Source organism: Melospiza melodia, chromosome 3, assembly GCF_035770615.1.
Source record: "Melospiza melodia melodia isolate bMelMel2 chromosome 3, bMelMel2.pri, whole genome shotgun sequence".
In the NCBI taxonomy this organism is placed as follows: Eukaryota; Metazoa; Chordata; class Aves; order Passeriformes; family Passerellidae; genus Melospiza; species Melospiza melodia.
This window is the reverse complement of record NC_086196.1, coordinates 23,527,070-23,550,790: the sequence shown is the minus strand read 5'-3', so window position 1 is coordinate 23,550,790 and position 23,721 is coordinate 23,527,070. Positions and strand designations below refer to the sequence as shown.

The 23,721-nt window shown below is 41.1% G+C and overlaps 1 protein-coding gene across 1 annotated transcript in view; it reads right to left on the bottom strand.

Annotated features, from left to right (window-relative positions):
• Positions 1-17,137, bottom strand: part of SLC16A10 (solute carrier family 16 member 10) — a 66,130-nt gene extending 48,993 nt beyond the window's left edge. The window contains exon 1 of the mRNA XM_063151013.1: positions 16,535-17,137. Within this exon, the coding sequence (XP_063007083.1) occupies positions 16,535-16,898 (364 nt within the window). The 5' untranslated portion in view covers positions 16,899-17,137. The remainder of the gene's footprint in view (positions 1-16,534) is intronic.
• Between the last annotated feature and the right edge of the window lie 6,584 nt (positions 17,138-23,721).

Genomic DNA, 23,721 nt, shown 5'->3' with positions numbered 1-23,721 from the left:
GGATCACAGTTTGTCCCTAAAGAATATCAGTAATAGCATCCTTATATGACAAGTCTGCTATATCCTGATATTTTGACATTAGTTAAAATAAATGGAAGGAGAATAAATAAAGCTTACTTCTTTAAGCTGAGGAAGTTCCAAACAGAGATCCCGCAATATAGAGACTATAGGACAGAAGTGCAGTTCCCACTGACAGGCAGAAACATATTGCATGAAACAATTACTTCCAATCAGAGTAACCCAGGATATTGTTATCACTTTGCCAGAATCCCTGTGGGGTTTTGATCAAGTGTAATGTATTAAACATTATAATAAACAGCATAAAAAATCTGAATGGCTATATACTGTTATTTGTAAAGACCAGATATAGAATAGGAATTTGAAAGAGAATTACAGATTTTTATAGCCTCAAAACAACGCACTGACTGCCCATACCAGCAATCTACAGAGATTAAAAATACCCATCAAGACAAAGATGCAGGAGCCCTTAAAGTACTCCTTAGCTATCCTGCAAATAAAAGGTTTTGAAAATTAGTTAGCAGGCATTTTATTCTACAGAGAAAATTTTTACACATATTTGAGGCTTACTTGCTTATCTAGGTATTTTTGGGCTCCGAATGTTTTCAGATATATGTGTGGGGGAGGATGTTTGCTCCCAGACACAGAAGAAGACTCCAGTGAGGTCAATGCCACTGAGCAGGAATTACGAATGATGACTCCTAACACCTCCCTCATGCTGCTCTCCAAAAGCAAAGCAGTTGGACCACCAGTGAAAAGCAACATGACTTTCAAATACCAACACCCTAAAACCATAAATCACGAGGCCACACAGTTACGAAGGACTCAGAAAGAAATTTTGGATACTAACATGCCTAAGTCATGTCAAAAGAAGGAGAATAAGGAAAACTGATGTAAATGTCACCTGGTAGATTGTCTAGAGCTAAAAAGCACATGCCTTCATCTATGTCCAAATCAGAGGACCAACCCAAAATAACATCACTTCAAACCCAAAATGGTTTGGTCATTCAAACCAGCAGTACATAGTGTATCTTACTGCACATACTTCCCACCATTGTACTGCCAGAAACATTGACAAATTTCAGTCTCCAGCTTAAACTTCAGTTGATAATAGTAAAACTCATAAGGGTGTCCCAGTTTTGGCTGGGACTAAACTACAACAAAGGGGAATAAATAATATTTATTTCCACTACATATATTTCTATATTGCAAAGTTCAGCCACAATAGTCAAGAATAAGAGACTGAAAACTCAGCTGCTGCTCATTTGTGGTTAACCTTTTTTTAATAGTTCACTAGTTCTGACAGATCCATAAACTTACAAAACTAATTTCTTTAAGAGCTAAGATCTCCTGCTCAGCAAGCAATTATCCCAAGATTAGTGTCTGGTAATTAATTTATTCTCTTCAATGAGCAGAAATAATAGGAATTGGGTTTCTGTGACTTTAAGCAGCTCATGCTCAGTTACCACCAGATGCTCAGAGTCATCACAATGAATCAGAGCAGGAAAATACATTAATTGGATTAAGTGTTACTTCTACATTTCCCGCTTTCCAGTCGAAAGTGGAGAATATCTTACCTCATTTAATGTAAGGAATCTAAAAGTAAACGTAATAAGAGTAGTAAAACTATCAAAATAACAGAAGAATATTTCCATTTTCCTGCATTTCTCATCTGGTTTGAGAGCTCAGAGAAGCAGACAGCTGCAAACAGAAACGGTAGAATTCATCTTGGCAATTCTCATCAGTAAAGTATCAAGAGCTGATACACACAGGAACTCAGAAGACCTGACAATTTGCTGCTGAAGATCAACAGCACAGCAAAATCTTGAGATTAATTGTCTAGATAACATTCTTAAGGAGAAATCTGAACCATTTCAGGAAGGAAAAAACCAAAATTATTCTTCAAGCCATTTTGTAACAGAGCAGCACTGATCTTTCCAGATACTGCCCATATACAGACAATAACTGTTAGGAAAAGAAGGAAGAGGCTCTTCATTTCCATGCAGATACCCAGCAGTGCCACTGGTTGCCTACACCTGTTTAAGTCAAAACCAGGCAGCATGCTATTCCAAAATATTTTCATAGCAACTGGTCTATTTCAAGGGAAACTGGTCTATTTCCAGGGAAACTAAGAGAATTACAGAACAAAACAAAAACAAACCAGTCAAAAAACCAAAACAAGCACACACAGCCCCCCAACATAAAAAAGGCAGAATGTTCAAGTTAAATGATAAAAACAAAATAGAAACATTTTCATATATAATATATACTGAGCATATATAAAAGTGAGTACCAATGGGATTATAATCAGGTTTTTTTACATCAAGAGGTCAGCAAACAATGTCTAGGCTTTCAGATTGAATTTTTCTATTGTTTTATTTAATCTCTAATACCAACAAAAAAGTAACTACAAATTTCTTGTTGCAGCTAAATACCTCCAAGTCTTAACTACTGCAAGGTCTTCTTAAGTGGTTTCCTTAGAATAAGAAAAAAACATTACCAGAAGGATTCCACTTGTACTTGGATATATCCACCTAAAACCTAGTTATGTTATTTATCTATTAGACAGCTTCCTCCTAAAAAACATGCCAAATTTAATTTACAAATATTTAGTTATCCTCCTGAGATGCAATTAACGCATTTGAGAAGCCTCAAATAGCTTATTAGCCCTGCTAACACTTAAAAAAAAATTGAATGGCAGGTACCAACTGGCATCTCTCAGATACTTTGGCAAAGAATTAGGTCCTGCCATGACAAATTTCAGAGAAGCAATGCACTGCTTCAGAGAGGAAGCGATTTGCAGTTTCCAACTTCTACCAAATGTGAGACTCAGCACAAATTCCCTCTCCCAGAGACAGGACATGACTGGCTGGCATCTGTGTCTGCCAGCAGCTCTATAACCATGCCAAGACCAAAACTGGAAACAAAAAGGTTAAAGGGCAGTGGGAGGGTGAGGAGGACACACCAAGCAGCTCTATCTCGCCTCCAAGAACAAGATTTACAAGTCTGCCCAGTACTGGTTGGTAAACTACTTCAACTTTCTGCATGTTTTCACACTGATTTTTTTACTCTTCTTTGTAGCCTAACTTTGCTCATCAAGAAACCACTCAAACATACCTGGAAAAGCTGCCTACAACTACCTCACATATGGAAACAGCTGAAATGGATCCAGCACCTATAATTACAGTCTAACTGTTGGGAGTTATAGAAATGAATTTAAGCATTCCAAATACAAAATGAACTTACCTTTCGAGAATCATTCAAAAGTGTTAGCTACGAAGTCAGCATCAGCCTGTTTTCCATATGCCATGAAGTAAAGATCATATAGCATAACATGGAAGACCCACCAGCAAATAGAGCTAAATTACTGACTGCATACAAGATCAGAGCATCAAAGAGTTCCATGGGGCATTGCTTTCTGTATTGATCCTATCAGGCTCTGATAAACCTTCAAAAGAAAGATAACTTTAGCAATAGTTCCCTAAATATCCAACTAACCAGGTTTGTAAATGTGAACTTTAAGTAGCATAGACTGGTGCATGTGCCATTGCAGATACTGTTAGAGCAAAGTCCACAAAGATGTACCATGTACTCATAAGGTAAGACAGCATTTTTTGGCGTTCTACAGGACACCTGGAGCTGGATTCCAGTTGCACGTGAAAGCCCGAGTGACGATGCCTGTGTGAGTGAGGAGTCAAAGCTCCCACTAGAGGCACTGGAGATCTAGGCAGCACAGCTTGGGTTAACTGTAGAATTTCAGCCCACCTGAAAGTTAAAAGCTGGCATCTGCCCAGCTGAGTAACTCTCCACAAACCACTAAATGTACTCCACAGACCTCCAGCTAGTATAATCTGTCAGATGAATTCCACACCTTGCCAGTTTTCTCCAGGTGTAACACCACTCTTGCATCACTGCCTGAAAATGTCACCCAGTGATCCAGTGCAACAAACACAGACAAGCAGAGCAAAGCTAAATTTAAAAACAAACAAGCAAACAAACCCCCCCCCCCCCAAAAAAAAACAAAAACACCCCAAAAAACTACTAATGACAGCAAAACACACATTACTGGTACAGTGTGATGCCAAGCATCACTGAATGACTGGCACCTATGCCATTTAGAAAGACTGTGTCTCACCTCAATATATATCATGCCTTTTAGAATATTAAAAACCCTCCAACCATCACATTTGCTTCAGCACTCCCATAGTGACCCAGATAAAAACAGGAAAAAAGGTAAGGGAGAGGAACAACTATATATAGTTTACCCATTATTTTAAAACAGGCCAGATATAACTACTGAGGGCAAAAAATATACATATAACACTTGAAACTCTCCTTAAATTGGAGGCAAGCATATGAACAGACCAGGTCTAAAAGCCCATGGTCTTCTATCAGAAATATTTGTGGTACCCTTGTCTTACACTACACTGAAATTCATTACTTACAGAATTTCACAGAAGTTATGACCCTCTAAGCTAAACCAATTACACACAGGAAAGTGCTTTACAATTATGAAATTACTTTATAAAAAATGGAGAGGTAGCTAATGACAAAAAGTAACTGCCACACAAACAAGAATATCAACCAAACACAGCTGTAATCAGAAGCAGTACAAGTCAGTTTAGAAGACAAGCACTTACATGAACAAGCAAATCAGTGTGGATGCAGCATTCCCAATGGAGAGTGGCTTAACAAGATGTCCCACTTTTAAAACAAGCAGATACCTTTGATCTCCTCTTCACTAGCCCTAACAACGAGTGGATGCTCCTTTTTCCTTCCTCTGCATTTACTCTAGTCCTGAACTCCACGTATCTTTGTGCAAACACTGCTTAGCCATTCTGTAACTACTTCTTAGCCTCCCACTAAACATTCATTTACTTCTCCAATCAGTAACTGATAATCCCACAACTCAACTGATGTTTGTTTCACACAAAGCTACACCCAACACTTCGCTAAAAGGTTGGCCACTTCAGCCACTTATTCAAGAAAAAAGGACTTAACTCATTCTATAATTTCACACTTGGTGGCAAGATTACCTTAAAATAAATTCACCACTCCCAAGCTATAAGTTTTGCACACAAGACAGGAGGTAGTTCTGACAATAATGGCATGGAGACCCTGAGAGAAAAAGTTAGTTCATGGCCCCTGTGATTTTTCTGTCATGCAATTTAAAATTCATAAAAAGCAAATAAACTGAAAGGCAAATCATATCCTGGGGTGCGTCAGGCGCAGCATAGCCAGCCAGGCAAGGGAGGGGATTGCCGCACTCTGCTCTGCACTGGGGCAGCCTCACGTGGAGTCCTGTGTGCATCTTTGCAATAACCTAAGAAGGGTATAAAGTGTTAGAGAGCATCCAAAGGAGGGCCACAAAGATAGTGGAGAGTCCAGAGGAGAAGCCCCATATGAGAAGGGACTGAGGTCACTTTGTTCATCCTGGTGGAGACTGAGGGGAGACCTCATGGCAGACTACAACTTTCTGGTGAGGGGAAGAGGACAAGGAGACACTAATCTCTTCACTCTGGTGACCTGAGGGAATGGCCTGAAGCTGTGCTAGGGAGGGTTAGGTTGGATATTGGGAAAAGCTTCTTCACCCAGAGGATGGCTGGGCACTGGCACAGGCTCCCCATGGAAGTGGTCACAGCACCCAGCCTGACACAGCTCAAGAAGAGTTTGGACAATGCTCTCAGGCACATGGTCACTGTTGGGGTCACCTTGTCCACCTTACTCTTACCCATTTTTAAGTATGACCACTCCTAATTATCTTTTAGAGTCCACTGAGCCTCCCCTACTTCATATTTTAGTTTAACACACAAAAGAAAAACAGTAGCCAGGTTTTAAGCCACTGGAACCAACTGTGGTATCTTAGTCACAGAAAATCTTCTCTTTCAAAAAACCAGGTAAGTGTGTTGATGAGGAATTCCAGAACAGTTCATGCAGTGCTCTACAGATCTCTGCAAAGATGAAGAAGAAGCAAAGCCCTACCTGTCTTTTGTTAAAGCAATGTCTTGATAAAAATAGTGTCTTGTCACTTTAAGAATGCTGTTCATATTATCCCTGTCTTTTGTACAATAAACACTGACCAGCAATCTCTCAGGCTGAGACTCTACCCAAAAGAACTGGCACTTAGTTTCCAGAGAATTCACACTGCCTATAAACAGCAAGCTGTGAGAAATGCTAAGATTTATCACCTTCAGAAGACAACATAATTTCAATACAAAAATTTGCTACAAGTTCTAAGTTTCTGTCCTTTCCATTATGATTCTTAACTCAAAATCTAAAGGAATGCTGTCCCATTAAGAAGCCACAACGTTTTTTATCTGAAACTCTGGAACAACCACATAGGTCCAGATGGAGGCAGTTTTGAAGACATGAGAAAACTTTTCAGCTGGGTTTTAAGTTCCCTGTTTATAGTATAGCACCTCTCTTACCTACTCTGATCAGGAAAATATGCACCTGGAATACTGGTAAGTGGGATACCACATCAATAGAAAAGAAATCTCAATTGCTCAGAGACAGTACCCCAAAGAACAAGCAGCAGAGTAGTTTGTAGAATATCCACCTTTCTTGACCTTTATTTTCCCAATACAATTATCCTTAGTAAATACAGCTAAATTATCTACAAAATATTTTAAAATATTTTGAACAACTGTTGAAATATTGACATTTCAGACAGAAAAGTAATTAATACAGTATACAGTTGGTGGCACAGACCTCAATGCAGAGACTGAGCATAACATACATTAAGTTAAATGCCTTAAACCACATATACAAAAGATCAATACTGCAGCATGAGGTTGCATAAATTGCATGCTACTTATTATTTTCTTTGCCTAATATCAGAAAAAGCAAAAAAACAAACAAAAAAAAAGACACTGAAGTGGGGCCACGCTGACTAAACTTCTGACTGCATACAAAGACTGACCAATTTTGTGCAGTTCTACTCCAGCCTTTCCACTAATTTACCTAATTCTGTCCCAGTCCCCCCACACACCTCCAAGGGTCAGTGATTTCACTGCATGAAACTAAATGTTCATTGAACTGCTTCACTATGAACAAAATACTTTTATATGTACAGAGGTGTAAAAAGCTGATAATGCTTCATGCTTCAATTTGTAACAAATGGGGTTACTCTGATAGGATTAGAAAACACATCCCAGGCTTGCACATTTAAGCTTCCAGAAAATGTCCTAGTGTTGATTTAATTTTCTAGATCACTGCCAGTACCCAGCTGTGGCAGAAATTATAAATTGAGAGTTCTAATTTCTTTCAAGTCTGGAATGCAATGCTGGGTTTTGAAGAGCCTAAGCTAAATAAATATTTCAAAGGTAAGAAATTACTTGAAGTTATAAAAGAACAAAGGGCAACTTCAAATTCCCTTTTGTGTGCCAAAATCATAAAGGCTTTCTCTAAAGTACATTACCTTCAGTTTTGTCACACACACGACAATTTAATCCAAGGAATTCAAGGGCCACAGGCAGTATTTTTACAGATAAATTGAAGGAGAATCCAAAAAGTCATCATATAAATAGTACACTCAAGATTCAAAAAAATATTATCTAGCCATACTAAATCAACTTTCTGATAAGGCTGTTACTCTGAACCATGACACATACCATTGTCATGTCCAAAATATGCACCACAGGTCAAGTCTCAATTTCAATCTCATATGCTTTGAGGTTAACAGCATCTTTAGGTAAGGCACTGCTACCACACCTTCCTTCCTCTCATAAAAACAAGCAGCCCTGTATAGAAGCAGATCTCATCAGCCATTTCCAACCACTTTGAAACTACTACAGTATGCACCAAACTGGAGCACACTGACAACAAACAGGCTCAGTGTGACCAGTGGAACCCATTGAGATTGTTCCAACCCCAGCACCTTCAGTTACAACGCAGGATCAAGTTACTGTCCTAGACAGCCCTGGCTGCCTACCCCAAGCACACTTAGTGCTTCCAACTCTTTGGAAAAGAGCTACAGCCTCCTTGGACCATGCTAACCCGTTTGTTTTACACCCATGCCCTTGCTGCCCAACTGCTCACTGCAGGTGGCTTTGCTGCCACCCAGACTCTAATCTAGAGCAGACTGAGCAGCTCCCTAAGAGACACACGGCTGCTACACACCTGGGTACAGAAACCACTCAAGGCAAAGGCACAGAAAGCAGCCCAAGGACAACAGGCAGGTTTAGAGTGCTGACACCAGAGACAACACAGACAAAGGTCCCCAAAGATACAGCCCACCTCCAACACCTCAACTCACTCGGGATCACTTGGCAATGAATACTAACCTGCGCTTTTCCTCTTGAATTCTTCGACTCTTAAGCTTTCAATGCAATATAGGAAGTGCTAAAACTAGGACATCACTAATTAGAACAATCTCTTTTGATGTTGTAGTTAAATAAAGTGGGGTTTTTTGGTTTTTCTTTCTTCAAAACAAACTTTCCTACCTGGTACACAAGAACACTGTTCCATATGGTTTCATATGAACTTGACACTAAGAAAGCTGTGTTTTGCTCCAAAAGAAAGGATTGTTAATTCATTTTAGACTGCAAAAGCTTGAAGGTCACAGTTTATTTAGAACATTATATCATAGTGTTTTATCCTTGCTCAGTCCCAGCACTGATAAAATACAGCTAAAATTACGTGGTACCAATATCAATATATTTCTTTACAATGAAGTAGGAAGACTTATTTTATTTACACAATGCATTTTCTACTTGCAATGTTTTTATTGAAGCATCTTGAAAAAAATTGCTAAAACACAGTTTAGGAGTCAGAAGACAATCTTCACTGCATATTTTACAAATCATTTCCCAGAGGAAAACAGCTAGAGACTAAGAAAATTAAATTAATAATTAACATGTTTTGAATTACTTATTATTCCTCCAATCCATGTTCTTAAAAATGCAAAAGAAGAAAAAAACATATTTGGCACTTGGAAGATATACATAAAGTACAGCTCTGCTGAATAAAACACACTCCAGAAGATAAACAGCCAAAGATTGCACTATTTGTGCTTACTCAGAAAAAAGGCAGCAAGGAAATTACTTTACAACTTCCAGTCTAAGTACAAGTCCCTACCGTGTAAGTGACACCATGTTCCATGGGATTATAGACATGCTGCTGATAACAGAGACTGCAATCAAAATCCCAGTAATCCCTTCCTGTGTGTGGGAACAAACTAGCACTGATCATTTTTAAATTGGTCCCATCCTTACTAAAGGGCTGCTATTAATTTAGCTATTAGAACCAGCCATTCCTATCCAGTTCCCACAAAAATTAAAGGCAATATCCAAAACAGAGCTGCTGCTATTGTAATAAATTATATTTCTGAAATGCAAACAGATAGGATAATTCTGAGAAAACATTCCCTTGTGATCTTGTACTTTCTGAACATATTTGCTGAAGGTTGAACCGCAGTGGTCTAAGGCTGCATGGTTTGTTCACAAAATTAAAGAATAAAAAAAAGTGTGTGGAGGACATAAGAAAGAACCTATATAATTCCTTCACACAAAGACTATTTTAAAACCAGACAGTTATATTATCAGTGCTACATTAGCCTGGATGCAAGTAATCACCGCATCTCCTTCCCTGAAGTTCACAGAGCAGAAGCAACTTCAAATTGGGTAATTATTTGCTGAGCATTATAGATGAGCATTATAGATGCTTATTGAAAACCCTTGTTTTCCTTAGCAATACACAGCAATAAAAGTTAGAATTTTCTGAACATTTTTCTCATTTCAAAGCATGATCTTTGGTGTGGAGAATTCTATTAAAAGAGTGTGGCAGGCAGCAGGCACTCTGACACTTGAGGAGGTGTGTGCTGGTGCAGTATTTACTGCGCCAGTATTTTATTTACCAGTATTTATGTTACCAGGTGAGGGAAAGGTGGGAGGGGGTCAGCACAAAGCACGACACTGGAGGTGACAATGGACTGACTTCATCTTCTCTGAGACCTTCAAGTGTCAAAAGCCTGGAAGGAGGCAGGAGCAGGCAGTCTGATTACTACTGTGAAACCAGCAAGGGGATGCAGAGATATGGGGCTGGTTAGGTTCAAGCAGGAAGGGCTGCAGGGGGCAATCTCAGCATGCACAAATACCCCATGAGAGGATGTGAAGAGAATGAGCCAAACTTCTCAGGGTGTTCTGACGAGAAGCAAGAGACAATGGACACAAATTGAAATAGAGAAAATTCCATTTAAAGGTAAGAAAAATCTTCTTTGTTCACAGTAGCCAAACACTGGCACTTTGGAGGCTGTGGAGTCTCCATCCTTGGATCACAATCCAACTGGGCAAGGTCATTAAATGCCTGCTCCAGTAGACATTGCTCCAAGTGGAGGCTAGAGTTTGTTATTCTCTCTAATTAACTCAGAATGGCTAAGAGTAAATAGACATATATACATATTATGCTGTCATAGTTTAAGAACAGTGCTTCATTCAAGACTAGTAACTCAATAATATTTAGACTTCAAGATGGCCTTCAATAACACTCCTTTCAGGAGGCTAAAGAAATCATGATAAAAGAAACTGAACATTATCAGGAAATGGAAAGTGTCCAGAGGCAAGCAGACTGCGTTGAAAGAGGAAAACATGTTTATGGATAGGCAAACACTAAGCATGGGTACAACTTGCTAAATCTAAGAAAAAGGTTACAGACTTTGCTAACTTCCCCTTTAAACAGCACTTATTTAAGGCAACTCAAAAATGAGGAAGGGATCTGAGAAACCTCAAAGAATGGCAGCCAAAAAACAGATGAGTAAGATGGCATTGAACAGACTACAGGGACCAATTAAACAAAACAAAGTTGAAGAGCAAGGAGTAATGCACATTGGAAAACTTCAAAGTGAACTAAGCTTCACTGACTGCAGGTACTAATAATAAGCAGCAAGAAAAACATTATGTTATGTAAATAATGCAAAATAGACAGCACAATGTCATTAGAGTACATCACTCATGCCAGAAAACAGCAAGGCCTCATTTTGTAAAATGACACAGTACCTTTCTTCTCTACATTACAGAGAGTTAGAGCAACAGAGATATTGACAAAGAAATAACATTGGGAGTATGAAATGTATTTCAAATGCAACAAAACTGTCATGAGTAGAGCACAGTAAAACTTAGTATTTCAGTGGATTTGCATGAAGGAGATTTTAGAGGATATAGTTTTGTCTGACAGGCAGCACACCAGAGTTCATAACTTGAGGCACATGGATTTAATGCAGAGCAGTGACAATTCCCAATCATCTTCAGAATTCTAGAGGGATGTTTCATCACTATGAAATTCAAGTACTGCCCCCAAAGAAAACCACAAAAATTAACTGGAAACTAGCTTTCAGGCATATTAGGAAGATTATTCTCCCTAGCAAAGTTGTTTGTTGCAAGTTAACCTGCAGTTGGAACAGGAAGAACCTAACCAATGTGAAATTTTATATAAGGAAAAAAAAAACTCACAAGAATACAACCTAAGTAATCACTCTGCAGAATAGTTGACAAGACTACAAGAGGAATGCTCCAAAGGTACAAAGACATTGCATGTGTGCATGCTAAAACAGTAGTGGTATTAGTCATTCTGGTCTTAACAAAGACAGCATACTACAGAAATTGCCTTCAACTTTCCAGTTTGACCCAATCATCATATCAACTACTCCAGAATCTTCATTTACATAGGTATTTATAATCCCAATGCCAGTCAAAGGAATACAAAAATGACTGCAGCTGAATAAAATGAAACACTATTTATATATCAGGTTAGTTTTCAGGTTAGAACTCACTGTTGCTTCACTGCTCTTGTTTCAGCAGCCAAGCAAACATGAGAAGGAAAGTAGACTACAGCAGCACTGATAATCATGTGCACTATATAAGCAATTCCATTGTTTCCTTGTGTAGCCATTTTTCTGTTCAATACTGAAGTCCAGCTTTTTGGGGAACTACATCCTCCACTCCAATGTAACCCTTGTTGGCCAAGCTGTTATGCAGTTATACACTTCCTTGTACCTCACACAAACTATACTTGTGTACTCTGATAACTTCTGTGTTCCAATTTTGACTTACTACTTCTTAAAAAGAAAAGTCAGTTGCTTTCTCATAAGCCACGTGACACAGGTCCAGCCTGCCAAGGTTCCCAGTTTACTGGATACAGCAGCCCATAGATTTAGAAACATAAGTGTGGTTCTGAAGGACACAACAGGACTTGAATTATATCAAAATTGCTGATGGTCTTTATCTCTGGAGGGAAACTCAGGAAGATATCAAAAGATTGTAGAAAAGAGTAAAGGAAAACTTCAAACTCTCCTGTGAAATTATCTCTTGTAGATCTTTGTAGTCATTCAACATTATCTCCTCAGTATCTGAATTACAGCCTGAATGTGAAAGTAAAATCAGAATTCTCCTCCCTGCCCTATCAAACTCTCAGCAACCCAGGGCCAAGAGCTGTGATGGTGCCAACAGTGCTGAGGCAGCCAATCAATCATGCTGATATGCAGATATGTCACCAAAGGCTGCACCTAAGAGAGCCAAGCCCAGAGGCATACAAGCACACAGATAACCAGGCAAGGTGAGGGGGTGTTTTCCAGGAACACGGGCTAACAAAGCAAACACATAGATGCAGAACTCTTAACAGCAGTACATGTTCCCTGTGCAGGTGATACCTGTACTCACAGGTATATTCAATACTTGCACATGAGAGAAAAATCCAGTGGAATTACAGAACCAGCACTTCAAATCATAGAACAACTACAAACATTGCAAAACATAGAAGCAATTAAAGTAGTGGAACTGGTAATTTTATCTTTTTTTTAATAAAGCCTACAATTTTTATCTCTGTTACCATTAGAATCATAGCATTTATTTGCCTTTTGAAAACAAGTATGGGTACATATGCACATAAAAACCTACACAACAGAGGCAACTGACAAGAGAGCAAAACACAGGAGTAGATGGGGCTCACACAAATATCTGAGATAACAACAGGACTGGCTCAGTGCCCCTCATCCCCATGTGACAACTCCAATAGGGAAAGGAACCAAGTGCTCTTCCTGTCAGACCCTGGACTGGTCTGGACCAAATCTTTTCCCTTCAAGGGTGACCAGACTACAATTGCATTTAAACACTAGAGGCCAGCTAGGTCTGCCCTATTTCCAAGGACCACGAGCCTCCTGCACTTCATTGCCATTGTTTTTTTCCACCCAACTCGTTTCTCAAACACAATGAACTATAAACAATGAACAGAGTAGTTTCCTGAGACTTCAGGCACACCTTTCTAGAAGTTTTATACTTACTTACACCAGGGGCCTTTCCTCTTCTGGAGTTGTGAATCAAGTACTTTTTGAACAAAAAATGGCTACGCAAGGAAACAATGGAATTGCTTATATAGTGCACTACATAAGCAAAGAAATTTGATTTTTGCTAATATAAATACCAAAATACTGTGTACTAGTTACATTCAAATTTTTTTCATAAAAAGGTGTCCCTTGAAGGAATTTTTGAACCCTCTATGACCCACAAGTTTTTTCCATTAATACTCCTAAATCCAGTAACAATGTTAATAATACTTCTTTAATTTATTTATCCAGTGCTGATGCTGCATGCTGTAAACTGCCCTGCTCATACTTTTGGTTTCTTCCACTCCCCATCTGCAAGGCAGAGTCACTTCTTGACTACATCTTCCTCCATTCTGCCTCCTCCCTTTTTGCCTTTCACACTGAAAAACACCCACCCATCTACTAACACTAACAAAATTAGCATAGCCTATGATATGTAACGCCCTCCCATTTTGCCTTGCATTTTGACTTTTAAGATATTACACTATGTTATTAAGAGATACCAAAAGCAGCTTTTATCATAACCTACTTAATTCCTCTTTTCAGGAAAAACACCAGGCAAGAGATGACTACTGACTGGTCTCAAAAGAGCAGGCACACAAAAACCTCTGGCAACACACGTGCTCTTGGCAACAGCTAAGCAATCCTGTAGTAAAAAAAAAAAACCAAACTAAAAACAAACCAAAAAAACCCAAACAACTAACAGACCTGAATTCTTCTGTGCTGTGGATCAACTGCAAAATTCCACAGACACCTGTGGTCCTTAAAGAAATTACCTGGAATACTCGTGCCTCTCAAAAAAGCAGCATTTCAGATATTAGAGGAATATTTTTTTCCAGAAGGATTAGACTATTAAACTTTGCTTTCCAAAGCAAAGCCCCACAGCAAGAAAACTTGCATTACAAATTCCAGTTTTCCAATTCATTAAACTTGACTAACTCAGTTACCACTGCCAGGTTTGAGTTGCAATCAGTCCAAACACAAGAGAGTCAGCAGATTAAGTATTTGAATCAATACCATGGGAATGATCAGGCTAGACTTTTCTCTAACACTAAAACCATAAGTGACTTTTCCCTTCCAGTACCCCAACTCATCAAGGTACTTTCAGGAAGGGAAAGGAAAGGAATGTTTTTTATCTGCTGTGCTTTTTTTCACAGGAGACTCCATGTATTTGCAGTCCTCCTTCACATGCACACAAGTCATCTAGGGAAGGCAGCTATCTTGCAGCATTTCCCCCAGTTTGAACCCATTTGGATTTAAAAAAAAAAAAAAAAAAAAAAAAAAAAAAAAAAAAAAAAGCAGAATTAGTGCCTTCTGCATTACTCAAACCAGTACATCTGACAAAGCAAAGTGCAGCTGTAACTATTTTTCCTCCTCACATCACTTAAAAAGCAATACAGGAGGTGCTGGCTATATCCAGGACTCAGAACTCTTCCTGCTCTTCTACGCAGGATGCAAACGTTGGCTCTAAAGCCAGGTTCCAACCCCCACCCCCCATCCCCCTCTGTTTTCTGCAATTGGGCAAATCTTCAAAAACAGGAGTGAAGCACACCCACAATCTCGCCTCACTTAGACATCAGTGATGCAATTACCCTTCTGGAAGGCAGGAGATAGGCTGAAATTTTCTCTTGTTGGTTATTTTGACTACTGCACTAGCACCTAAAGACCTTTTTTATTTTTTCAGTACAAGACAGTTTTTAAGAAATTGTTACTACCAAACAGATACTCGGAAAAAGCAATTTTTACACTTCCCTACAATGAGCAGGCAGAGTATCAGCCACCCATTTGCTCATGCAATTCTGACTGGCCAGGAGCTCCCAGGGCAGCATGCAAATGTTCACAGCACATTCTCTGAATCTCATTCCTCTCCTGTGCAGGCTAAGGAGCCTAGGCACCTACTTCTGGATGTGCATTTCCCTTCTGAGAAACAGGCACTGCCCAGCCTGACGTGCAAACGTAGCTTCCCATCTTCCTAGCTCAAGAACACTGGGGAATACACCTTGTACATCACTGCAAGCTGTTTAAATGCTGGAGAGGACATCACCTAATGCATCACCACAGCTTTTCAGCTTTCCTACTTTAGTCTAAACACCTGCCCTGATTTTCTACCTCAGACAAAAATAGTTATTAAGCTGCAAGAGGAAAATTAACTTCTTAACATCTCAACTTTAGGCCCACCTATGCAAGTATTAAGGAAGACATAAATTTCAAAAGGTCTATAACACTCACTCTATACTGGAAAACTTTTCTGGATGGCTTACAAGTCTGCAAGGCTAGACATTTTTTAAAGAAATTAACAAAACCATAAAAGACAGTGTTTATTTTTCAGTATTTCATTTTAATAATTTAACACGAAGCTATCGTTTATGAAAGTCAACTTTATTATTTACTATAATAAAATATAATTTTCATTCTGCCCCTTAATTTCAATTGTTGTTATGCCAGGGGCCAAAAACTGCATTTCCTCAACTTACAAAGTCAGAGCACAAGACACTTTCCACAGAAAACTTACATAAAATAAAACAGAATGCACGCTCACCTCTTAACTAATTGACATTTAGTGCCTAAAGTGCTTTAGATCAGTAACGTGTGAGAGGGCTGGTAATGTCTTTAAAGTTTAGTAAATATCATTAACGTCACTGGTGAGTTGCATGACACTGGTTGCAGCAGCAAATCTGCACTTCAAAATGCTGGGTTTGGAAACTGTCAAGCCCATTCTCGACACATTTTAAGTGTCACTATACCCCACTCTTAATTGATCTTGATTTAGGCTAACCTTAGGCTAACGGGGGCAGGGCAATAAGGGTTTCTGCGACCAGAAGTGTGCATTGTAACCCATAACGCACAACAGCAGATGCCTAAAGATGCAGCGGTGGAAGAAGCGGGAGCACCTGCTCCTCTCCCGCAGCTTCTCCCCCGACACCCCGGAGGTGCTGCCAGGGTCAGGGCTGTGAGGGCGCACCCCGGCCGGGACAGCGGCCTTTCCCCTCGGGGTATTCCCGAGTGCCCCAGCAGGCTCCGGCCCGGCCCGGCCCTCCGGAGGGGTCTCGCTCCTGCGGCCCCCGGGGCTCGGACACTGCCGGCAGCGAGAGCCCCCGGCCGGGACCCCGGGACACGTCCTGCGCCCGGGCTGCAGGCGGGGAAGGCCCGAGGCGGAGCGGGCTGGAAGCCGCCCCGAGCCCTTTCCCGGCCGCCCCTCACCTGTTTTGAAGACCAGCTGCTTGTCGTCGCTGCTGCCGAAGAGCCGGAGCATGGAGACGAAGAGGACCCCGCACGAGTTCTGAATGCCGAAGACGGCGCCGTTGCACCACATGGCGGCCAGCATCACCACCCAGCCCCAGCCGCCCTCGGGGGGCTCCGGCGCCGCAGCGCTCCCGGGGCAGCCCGGGCTGCCGGGGCCCTCCTCCGCCGGGGGCTGGGCCCCGCTCTCGCCGCTCCCGGGGCGCCACTCGCCGCCGTTCTCCCGCCGCGGCTCCTCGCCCGCCGGCGGGCCGGGCAGGGGGGTCGCGGCGGCGGGGTCTGCCCCCGCGCCCTGCGGCTCCAGCTGCTCGCTCACCGGCGCCATCCGCGGAGCGGGCGTGAGACCCTCCAGGCGCGCCGCTCCCGCCTTCCTTTTCCTTCTCCTCGCGACCTCTCGTCCCCCGCTCGCTTCAGCCCCTGGCCGCGGGGGCTGCGGGCATCCTGCGGCGCTCGCTCTGTCTGTTTATCTGTCCGCCCGCCGGCGTGCGGGACCGAGCGAGGCCGGCACACACACCCCTCTTCCCGCCGCGCCGCCGCCGCCGCTTTATTTTAAAAGGGGGGCTCCCTCGGGGGCGTCAGCGACAAGAGCGCTTCCCTCTGCGCCGATTGGCCGCGGGAGGGGAGGAGGGAGGGAGGGGGGCCGGGGAAAGGCAGGCGAAGCCACGCTCCTCTCCGGGCCCCCCCCACCTCGCCCGCCGCTCTGGCTCTCCGGTGGAGGGGGTGGAGCGGGGCGGGACCGCGCCGTGGCGGTGGCGGCGAGCGCACGGTGCGGCGGCCGCCCGGGGAGGGGGAGCGGGGGAGCGGAGGGCGAGGCTGGAAGTCAGCGGTTAACGGCCGCCGAGAAGGGGCGGGAGGCGGGCGAGCGCCCCGAGCCTGCACACAGGTACGGCAGAGCGGTAAACAAGCCCCTGGCCCCGCTCCCGGGCCCTGCCCGCTCCCCGCGAGGCAGGGCAGCTGCGCCCAGCGGTGTCCCGCCCCAGCTGGGCCAGGGGGAAAAGTCTGAAACTCCCGCCCCGGCCGTTTGCAAACAACAAGGAGATAAGGAGAAGCCGCCCCAAAACGCGCACCCTCCGGCGCACACGCGCACCCTCGCAGCCACACGCGCGGGGAGAGCCGCTCCCGGCCCTGCCCAGCGCCCTCGGCCCCTGCCGAGCTCCAGTGCCCACCCTCCTGCCCCGGGAAGGGCTGCCAGCCCCGCACGGAGGCGCCCGGCTCCGGGGCCCTCGGGGCATCCGCTGTCCTCCGGGACAGCTGTCCACCTCCTCTCGGGACACCCTGTGCCAGGGGACACCGTGCGCGAACTGCTGCTGCCCAGTTGTCTTTGCTCCTTTTTAAGAAAGGAAGAGAAAGTGCTTGCTTCTGCACAGCTCTTGACGTTTCCCATTTGCACAGAAGCATCAAGTCTTGACCTTTCCTCCCCACAGCCAGGGAAGTGAGAGGATAGGAAAAGCACAGGTCAGGAGTGTTAAATGACAAGTTTTGGATTCATGATCCTGCTTCCAAGCTTGCAGACGCGCATCTGTTCTGCTGTTTGGCAGCTACGTACGTTTTGAGCACTTTGGGTTGATGAGGCAGAGAGCTTCTTGAAAGAAAATCAGCAGATTAAAACTGAATGCTCTGTCCTTCCCTGTGAGATCTGGAGGGCTCAAAGCATCCTCTTGCATTTATGCACCATCCCAATTTCTTCCCTGAGAGCTTGGGCTGCTACTGCTATGCCTACTGTGGCATCCAGCTCCCCAGCCTGCCTGCCAAAGCCTCTTCTTCCTTTTTTTATCCCTGAATCACCTTCCCCACTTTACCTGCCAGTGGCCACATGGAAAAACAAAGCTTAGTCCAAAACAAAGCACAGCTTCTTAAGAACATGTCTTCTGGCTCAGCACACATTGCTTTCCACATGAAAAGTAGTAGTAGCTAAAGAAAGAAAACCATATAACGATCTTGAATGCATTTGTGATTATAATGGAGTGCATTTTATAGGTGCACTAATCTTGCTGCACATTCACTGTCTTGTTACTCGTGCCCTTCTGAGTTAAACATAAAAATATTACACATAAAGATACAGCAGTGGAATTCAGAAAAAAATAAAAGCCCAGCAACGAAACACAATACAGTTCCATGAAATACATAATGATTGTCAAAGCAAAGAGAGACTATTTGGCCGACCACTGAAAAACACATCTGTTCCCCCCAAGGAACAAGTCTGGATGCTTATTAAAACCCCAAGCCTATGATAAGCTTAACTATGCTCAAAATGTTTCATAAGCAATTTAACGTGCAAAAGTTAACAGTTCACATTCTCCACCAAGTCTTTGTCCAGAAGCTGTTTTCTAAATCTGTTGAGCTTTCTTAAAATAATTAAAGCTTCCTCCACCACAATTTAGCATTTTTTGAACAGTTATGACAGAGCAAACAAAGCTTTTTTAGTGTCAGATTCTATCTTTCTTATGTGTGCCAGCAACGATTAACTTAATTAAACTTTCAGTTGCATAGAAATAAACAAAGGTAAAATCCAAGATTGGCCCTTAATGTGACTGATCCAAGGGGTCGTGGCTCCACAAATTCTTAGATAAGTTTCTAACCCTTAGTGAGACTCCTCAGATGGGAGTCCTGAATGGGAGCCTGTGAAGTGCATGATGGAAAGTCAAATCAGCTTGAGGGAACTGCCACGTATTTTTTCCGTTTTGGACAGTGTTCAGTTAAGCTCAAGACTTAATTCCTTCTCTGTGTATTTTTTCAAGGTAATATTTATGTACTGCAGTTTCATTTGCGTGTTTCCTATAAACACTAATATGACTCCCCCACATTTTAAGATAAAGGGTGTGTCTTTAAGAAAACCCATTATGAATATATTGTGTGCAGCTTCCTCTTTGGTGCATTTTTTAAAATAGATTCTATTTTCCAGTCATTAAGTTTCTTATACCCCGATTAGAATGAACAAATTATTTTCCCGTTCTCCTCACATTTGGGAATGCATAGTCAGAAAATCAGATTTTCCAGAACATACAGTTTTTGTAAATGTGATGTCTATAACTATTTTGAAGGCTTCTTCAATGTTCTGTACCTTATTGTCCTATTACTGTTTAGCTAAACTAAAAAAATATGTCATATTTATATATTAAAAAATTTAAGCTTGTGAGGTCTTCCTTTACAGACCTTAAGTAGGTATCTAGAGAAACTTTGTACCTCTTTGGTACATTCTGCTCCTCTCAATAGCTAAGCCTCTTCCTTTTTGAGAGAGGTCTCTTGAGATCTCAGCTATTTCCCTAGTAGTTCCCAAGAACAAGAACAATAAAATCTCACTCTTCATAGTCAGATATTCCATAGAAGATGTACTTTGCAAACAGAATATGGGCAGGTTTGACTGCAGTTTGATTTCTGAAGTTTTTGATTTCTGGTTTTTTGTAACCCCAAAGATTCACAATAAAAGCACTGTTGTTTAGATTATTGCTATCAAAGAATTTTAGAAGTGTTATTTGAAAAAAAATAATACTAATTCTGGAAAAGTATATAAAAGGAGAGCTACCTTTGTGGCTCTGTATGTTTGAGCCCTGTATGTTCACAAGAAAAACAGTTAAAAAGGAAAAAGAAGGAACATGAGCAGGAGATAATCACCATAAAACAGTGAAAATAAAGAGGTTACATAGATATAGAAGATATACCTCATATATAGATAACTAATATGTTTCAGCTAAATTGTTGTTATAAACAAAAAGAAAAAAATCATAAAACCAACAGCAAAAAAGAGAGAAAAGTGGAAAAAAGCCAAGAGAGTATGGATAAGCTGAGAATGTGATGTGAGGAAGGCCTTGGGTTTGTCTAAGATTCCTTCCTGTTTATGGTAATGTGATTATTTTACATGTTTTATTAATACCCTACAGCTGATAACAAACAGCAATTGTGCACACAAAAGACATAATGCTCTGCAACAGACATCTGCCATGGTGGTACTTAGGCTGTGCCTATTTTAGGATCAATACATAAAAGACCAATGCCAAAGGAGGAATTTGCCCTATCATTTGTGGACTTTGAAAAGCCCCAGGGGCCAGGAAATGGCATCTTCTGCAACCCTATCTGAAATTCTAGCCAGCTCCCCATTAAACATTGACTCCCTTTCTCACAAGCTATTGAAAATAGACCAAGACTTCAGTAGCTTTCCCAGGCAGCATTTTCTTTGACCATAAAGAATATTTAAATTACCTATGACTTGAAAAAAATTAGCTCTATTGTTGAAGCATGCTGTTGGTGACACACCGAGACAGCTTTTCCATAAACCATTTTATTTTTAAAGCTTTTCAAAATCATGTAGTATTCCACAAAAGTGCACAGAATGTCAAGCCTGAAGAGTACATGTTCAGAGAGATTAATTCTTCCTTCTTCTGTTTATCTGATTAGAATTTGTACTGTAATCAATGAAAACAGTATGCCTACATCATTCAGAAAAAAAAAAAATAGGTCTTCAGCAAGATGCCTAACTTTGCCACAAATTTTCAACAAGTACAGTAGAAGCAAATCCAAGAAAGAAAGGAACTGTGCAGAGAGGACATGAGGCTAATATAAAATCTTGTGGCCAGTTAGACTAGTGCATGATATTAATGATTAAGCCTTTCTGTTCTTTAATTTTCAGCTAGTATTATTAAGACACCTATTCAGGAGAAGGATTTGGACTTAGGTCAGAAAGATGAGATAAACAGGATAACCATTAAAACACAAAAGCATATGGTATCGCCAACTGCGTGAAGATCAACATTTGATTAAATGCTATTCAGTGAGCAGTGTTTATGCCTCTCTCAGCCAGACAGGATGTTCTACTGATGTTTCAGACGGGCTCCAGCTGAGTTGTATGAGCTACCAGGGCTGCATCTGACTGCTGAGCAGATGAGTCACATTTTCAAAGGCAAAACCCACAGATTTTACTTGTTTACTGAGGGGACTGTTCAAAGTGTCTAAATTTGATAATACCTACAGTAGAAATTTTCTAGACGCCTATTAGTTGTCAAGATATAGGATCCTTTCTAATTCCAACCAGTATGAGAAAGGGAAACAAAGTAGACTAAATGTTGAAGTGGTGAAGCTCAGGAAAAGCAACACATCCAGTTCCCACTTCTGCATTTATTTAAAATACCAATTCCAGATTTAACGTCTTCCTTTTTTAAGTTTGCCTTATGGCTCAGGTCTGGCTCCTTTACAGAATTAAACTCAGGTTCAGTTTATCATTCAGTGAAGAGTGGATGGGACTTGATTGTTGTCTGGAATGTGGTTGACGCATAACTGCTACTGTTAAAGGTGAGCAAATGAAAGAAAGTGGCAGTCACTACCAATCAAAGCCCTCTACCCTTGCCAATCCCCAGCTGCACAAAGATAAATTTTTGATGGCAGACTTTTAGTGCAGGATTTCTCTAGCCCACCTCGTCACTATCTCCATTGTGAACATCTGATCAGGGATGTCATCTATGTAGTGTTGGTAGGTGGGAAAAGGGGTGCAAATTACTTCAAACATTAACATTTATGAGTGATGGTGAAGGAGTCCAGATGACTAGCTTAGATGTACAAGTGAGAACTCTAAACACCTAAAATTTGGTGAAATTAGTCCTGCCTATGGATATTAAGTTGAAGAACATCTTAAGGTAATTTTTATTCTGACCTCAAACTCGGAATTTGTTTTGATCCTATTGCTAAATGAGGAAGCGTGAAGAATACATTGTCCTAGCATGATAATTCACCTCTCTTGGCAGTGAAATAACTAACAGTGCTGGCAGCATACTCCCTCAGCTTCAAAGTTAACATCTCTTTCAAACGAGCAGGAACAGCTTCAAGCCATTGTTTTAGGCTCTCTTCAGGCTTGGTTTGGTACCACTGCGCAGGTCAAGTATTTCATATTGCCTGCATTATCATAGGATCTAAGCACCTCAGAGTTCCTTCCTTTGTTTATGTAGATTTAATATCTTCCAGACCACCTTTGCAATCTCAAGAACTCAATTTTGTTCTCAACAAAAGTTTGGAGCATCTGAGAAGTAAATGTTTTACCAAATCAACCGAATCAGACTGTTGTCCAGAAGCAGATTTTAGTTGGTTGCTCAGTGGCCACTCAGCTAATTTTTCAGGCTGCAAAAAGCTGAAAAAGAAAAAAACTACTAACTCTGACAGTACTAAGTTGGAGTGAAAAACCACCAGGAAGAGAAGTGACACTAATCTTGCTGACTTGATTTTTAAGAATTCTAATTTCTATGGAAGTTAAATTAACTTTGTTGATCGCCATTGTCCGTTTGTCCCTTTGAAAGTGTTTCTGTATTAAAGGCTATAGCAAAGGCTGGCAGGTGGTAGTGGCCCCATTTCAAGGTATGATTTACAACACTGTCAGCATTTTACTTAACTAAATAAGCAAAACTGTGTATCTAAGTGAGTCAATTCAAATATTAAGGCATATGAAAACTGTTAACAAACTCTTCCATGTAGAAAGTCTACTTGCCTTTGCAAATGGAACAGATTTCCATTGAGAAATACAACATTAAAAAAAATCTGACGTTTTAAGACTGTTATAGGGGTACTAAATACAGCAAAGAATAGTTTCAGGCTGTACATATTTGCATGGAAGTATTTAAACTATACTGGACATAAAATATATGGTAAATAATTTCATGCATTTACTTTGCAGCTGGTTCAGAAGGACTTAATTCCATTCTGTTTTTCTACTCATGAAGAGTTTCTTTAATATGTGAAAGATTAACAAATGTTATCTTTTTTCTTTTTTAATTCTAAACTATTGTTCTCAGTCTACATCTACTTTTCAACTATCATCTGAAATCCTGAATTTGAAGTTGCGTATCCCACAAGAAAAATCCAATCTTTTGCAGGTCAGCAAAAAAAAACCAAAACATACTCTCTCTGGTTCACTTTTTTCCAATTGATAGGTTATTTAATGCACAATTCATCTAATACATGGTAATATGGGTAAAATAGATTTCAACAAAGGTGTGTGAAAATGCAACATTAGTTTTCTATGACTGCATTTTGTGAAATAAACATAACAATTCTTGTTAGCACCATTAAATATCTCCTCTCTTTCAAAAGCAGAACTAAATTAATCCTTCTGTTGACAGGGATTTTTTAAAAGTTAAATAAATCCTGTATCAGTGGCCTTCCTCTAAATA